This window comes from Callorhinchus milii, unplaced genomic scaffold, assembly GCF_018977255.1.
Source record: "Callorhinchus milii isolate IMCB2004 unplaced genomic scaffold, IMCB_Cmil_1.0 Scaffold4, whole genome shotgun sequence".
NCBI classification, from domain to species: domain Eukaryota; kingdom Metazoa; phylum Chordata; class Chondrichthyes; order Chimaeriformes; family Callorhinchidae; genus Callorhinchus; species Callorhinchus milii.
Genome location: NW_024704745.1, coordinates 324,701 through 329,662, shown reverse-complemented (window position 1 = coordinate 329,662; position 4,962 = coordinate 324,701). Strand labels below are relative to the sequence as shown.

Genomic DNA, 4,962 nt, shown 5'->3' with positions numbered 1-4,962 from the left:
AGGATATACTGTAAAGTGTAATGACTGTGTATTTTGTGGGCTAAATGAGGCAACCAGTTGCACACAGAAGTATCGCACAAACAGTCGTGGATTGAGTGACTATTGTGTTGGAACATCACAGACCAATGTCTGGCTTGAACCCTGGTCTGACTGACCCAGAGCTGGAAGTGCAAATACCTGAGCCAAGATCACACACTGTCTCTTTGTTCAAACACAGACCTGGTTAAAGTGTAATCCACTGTGATGCTGAGTCAGGCTGTTTGTTCCCCTATCCTGTGCCAGAGGGTTCTTACCACACAGAGCTCTCGGGGAGTATATAACTCTGACTGTCAGACCCCTGACCAGCACTCGCTGACCACCACACGCACCATGAAGTTGCTCTCCCTGCTCTGTCTCTCCAGTATTTTCACTCTGGGGCTCGCCTTTCGGTAAGTTGCCTTTTGGAGTCCCGTGGCACAGTCGACAGAGCATCCTCCTCGCAAGTGAGAGGACCCGGGTTCAATTCCCGGGCAGGGCAAAGCTTCGTAAGTTTCCTTACTCCACATGCCTGTGTACCGAGCAGTAAGTAAGAACATGGTTGTTAGTCAATTGGTGGATTGTTTTCTTGGGGTAATAATCCCTTCAAAATAACAATAACTTAGTCACGCACTGTCCGGATCAGGTCACAAAGCTGCTTGGTTTCTGAGATGCCGTCTGTCCGCATAGTAGCTCCACAATCCCCATCCCCAACCACCAACCCCAAACTCCAATAATAATAATAATAATAATAATCCTTGCATTTGATATAGCGCTTTTCACGTCGGGAGGACGTCCCAAAGCGCTTCACAGAATGTACTGTAAAGTGAATTGACTGTATATTTGTGGGCGAACGCGGCAGCCAATTGCGCACAGCAATGTCCCACAAACAGTCGTAGATTGAAAATGACCAATTTTTATTATTGTTTTGGGTTTTGGAGGGATTATTATTAGGCTCTGTGTGGAGTAAGGAAACTTGCCCAAGGTTTCGCCCTCCCTGGAATTGAACTCAGGTCTCTCGCTTGCAAAGCGAGTGCTCTAACCACTGAGCTACAGGACTCCAACCCCCAACCCCAACCACCAACCCCAAACTCCAACCACCAACCCCAAACCCCAGCCTCAAACCCCAACCCCCAACTCCAAACCCCAACTCCAAACCCCAACCCCAGCCCCAAACCCCTGCCCCAAACCCCAGCCCCAATCTCCAACCCCAGCCGCAACACGCAACCGCAACCCCCAACCCCATCGTCCAAACCTCAGCACCAACCCCAACCACAACCATCAGCCTCAACTCCAACCCCAAAATCCCAGCCCCAAAACCCCAGCCCCAACTCCAACAACCAACCCCCAACCCAAACCCCCAACCTCAACCCACAACCCGAATCCCAACCCCAACCCACAACCCCAGCAACCAACCCCAACCCCCAACCCACAACCTGAATCCTAACTCACAACCCCAGCCCCCAACACAAGCCCCAATCCCAGCCCAACCCCAACCCCCTAACCCCAACCCCCAGCTCCAGCCCCCAATCCCCGTAGGCCTGACCCCAGCTCCAACCCCCAACCCCAAGCCCCAAACCCAACACCAGCCCCAACCCCAGCCCTAACTTCACTCCCAACCCCCAACCCCCGCCCCAAACCCAACACCAGCCCCAACCCCAGCCCTAACTTCACTCCCAACCCCCAACCCCCGCCCCAACCCCCAAAACCCAACCCCAGCTCCAAACCCAACCCCAGCCAACTCACAACTACTATCCCAACCCCAGTCCCAATCCCAAACCCCAGCCTCAACCCCCAACCCCAACCCCCAGCTCCAACTTAAACCCCCAACTCCCAACCCCAAACTTCAACCCCAACCTCCTGCCTCAGTGACTGTTATCTTTTCCTACAGGATTCATGGCTAAACCAGTCAGGAACCCGGGTGTCTTGTTTGACACTGAACTGTCCTTTCTCCCTCACATCCGCGCCATGACCGGCACTGCCTACCACCACCACCGCAACATTGCCAGACTCCGCCACTGCCTCACCCCTCAGGCTGCCCAAACCCTCACCTCAAGGCTCGATTACGGGAACTCCCTCCTCATTGGCCTTCCCAACTCTTCCCTTCACAAACTGTAGATCATCCCAAACTCTGCAGCTCGTGTACTCTCGTGCACCAGGGCTCCGCACCCCATCACTCCCGCCCTCGCCCGACTCCACTGGCTCCCCATCCCCCAGAGGATCGAGTTCAAGATCCTCGTCCTCACCTGTAAGGCCATCCATGGCCTCGCCCCCTCCTACCTCTCTGACCTGCTGACTCCCTACCAACCTGCCCACTCCCTCCATTCAGCGGGTTCCAGCCTGCTCCATGTCTCCCGCCCGACCCACCCTACCATCGGTGGCCGGGCTTTCAGCCTCTCTGCCCCCACACTCTGGAACTCCATCCCACGGTCCCTTCACCTCGCTTCCTCCCTTGCCTTCTTCAAGCCCGGTCTCAAGACCCTTCTCTTCGATTGTGCCTTCAGTTGCCCTCCCACATCTCTGCCTTCCCTCACCCCTACACCATCCCTCCCCCATACTCGGGTCCTGACCCGACTGTCCAGCGCCTTGGGACATCCTCCCGACGTGAAAGGCGCTCTATAAATATAGTTTTGTTGTTTTGTTACCTTTCTTAAAAATAGGAGTAACATCTGCCTTTCTCCAGTCCCCCGGCACCTCTCTAGTATTCAGTGAATTTTGAAAGATTTATGCCAGCGTTTCTGCAAGTTCCTCTCGTAGTTCCTTAAGGATCCTCGGATGCAATTTATCCAGCCCTGAGATTTATTTACCTTTAGCTTACATAGCTATTTGGAAACCTATGCTGGTAGTGATATGAATAGAGTCACAACTTTTCTCTATGACATCTCATTCTCTTTCCAGAACAGATAGGTTATCCGTCTCCTCCTTCATAAACACTGATGCAAAAAACTTATTTAGCACTTTTGCAGCCTTTGTCATGTTTTCTCCCAAATCCATCTTCAGTGGCCGTATTCCATTGCTTGCTTTTCTTTTACTCTTAATGTAACTAAAAAACGTTTTGTTATAATCCTTCACATCTCTTGCCATGTTCAATTCAAAATTTTCTTTGCCAATTTTTCCTTTATGATTGGCCCCGTCCAACCAGGCAGGGTTGCTTCACACCTTTGCTTCGTGCTCTCACATACAGTCTCTGTATTTCCCATACATACACTCTGTCTCTCACACACCCTCCCACATACTCCCCACCTCTCTCTCACACCCTCCTCTCTCAAACACATGCACCCTCTCTCTCTATCCCTCAAGCATGTACTCACACCTTTCCCTACACACACACACATTCTTCCAGTCATTCTTTTACATATTCTCTCTAAAAATCACTCTCTCACACACACACACACATCCTCTCTGACAGTCGCTCACTCTCACACACTCACTCCCTCAGTTACTCACTCACACACATACACTCTCTTATATACACACAATCTTACTCATTCACTCACACTCGCACACTCACATACACTCTCTCTCACACACACGTTCTCTCTCTCTCTCTCACACGCACTCACACACATTCTCTCTCACACTCACACAAACTCACACACACACAAACACACGCAGAGAAGGGACCACATTTCACTGTATCCTCAAGTTCTGGTTCCTCTGAAAGAGACTGGAGACTGTAATTTTCTGGACACAGAGATAAACAACAATCTCTTTGTAGCCAAACCGTGTGTACAAAAGCAGGTCTTTATACAAACCTTAAACATTGAACATCCCCATTCCCCCTCCCCCAAACCCAACCCTCCCTAAACCCTCCCAACCCCATCCACTGCGGCCAACACAACTCAGCATCTCACAAACTCATTGAAAGGCAGACACACTGGGCCCTCTTCACGTCATCCGCTCAGTGATAGGAGCAGTGACAGTCTGTACCCAGCCCAGGCCAGGCCAAAGCAGCCCAGGCCGGCCCAGCCCAGCTCAGGCTGGCCCACCCCAGGCTGACCCAGCCCAGCCCAACCCAGCCCAGCTCAGGCCAGGCCAGCCCAGCCCACCCCAGGCCAGGCCTTTCGTGGCTCACAGGTTTCAGCAAGTCACTGGCGCGGGCTCCTTCAGATCATCCACTGGTCTTGATCCTGATCAGCTCCCTCCATGTCCACCTGTAGATGACATCATCTTTGTCAGTCTCCCTGTGCTCTCACCCCAACACCCCCTGTGTCACACTGACACCTTCCCCCCTCTATGTCACATTGACACCTCCCCCTCTCCCTGTGGCACACCAACACCCCTCCCTCTGCCCCCCCATCCTCGCTCACACCTCGTTGATCTCCCCATCATCGGGTGACTCATTGTAGTCATTGATCTCGTCCATGTCCTGCATGTCCTCATCCTCTTCCGAGTCCTCGTCGCTGTCCTCGTCATCTTCATCATCCTCCTCTTCCTCATCATCATAGTTCTGCCACAGGGAGATCAGTAACAAACAGGTCACCATCAGCCCAGCTCTATCCCAGCCGACAGACCCTTCACTCGGTCCTGTCTATTTAGCTAATTATTGCTCCCTTCCTTGCCTCCTTCAAGGCACATCTCAAGCCCCTCCTCTTCAACCGTGCCTTCTATCCCTCCTATCCCCCACCCTGTCTGCCCCCCACACCTCTTGATCCCAACTGTCCAGCACCTTGGAGACCTCCTCCCAACATGAAAGGCGCTGTGTAAATGTCATGTTATTGTTATTTATTTTCTGTTGGGGGGATCAAGAACAAGGGGCATAATCTTAAAATTAGTGCTGGGCCATTTAGGAGTGAAATCAGGAGGCAGTTTTTCACCCAAAGGGTAGTGGGAATCTGGACCTCTCTCCCCCAAAAAGATTATGGCTGGATCCATTCACAATGTCCAGACTGAGGTGGATAGATGTTTGTTAGCTCAGGGTATCAAGGAAAACGGGGCAAGGGCAGA

General features: G+C 52.1%; 1 protein-coding gene across 1 annotated transcript; it reads right to left on the bottom strand.

Moving 5' to 3' along the window:
* Nucleotides 1-4,053: 4,053 nt before the first annotated feature.
* Nucleotides 4,054-4,662, bottom strand: anapc15 (anaphase promoting complex subunit 15). The gene is made up of 2 exons (XM_042334491.1): nt 4,328-4,662; nt 4,054-4,169 (listed from the first exon to the last, which is right to left on the bottom strand). The coding sequence occupies exons 1-2, from the start codon at nt 4,499-4,501 to the stop codon at nt 4,122-4,124; spliced, it is 222 nt and encodes a 73-aa protein (XP_042190425.1). The 5' UTR covers nt 4,502-4,662; the 3' UTR covers nt 4,054-4,121.
* Nucleotides 4,663-4,962: the final 300 nt, after the last annotated feature.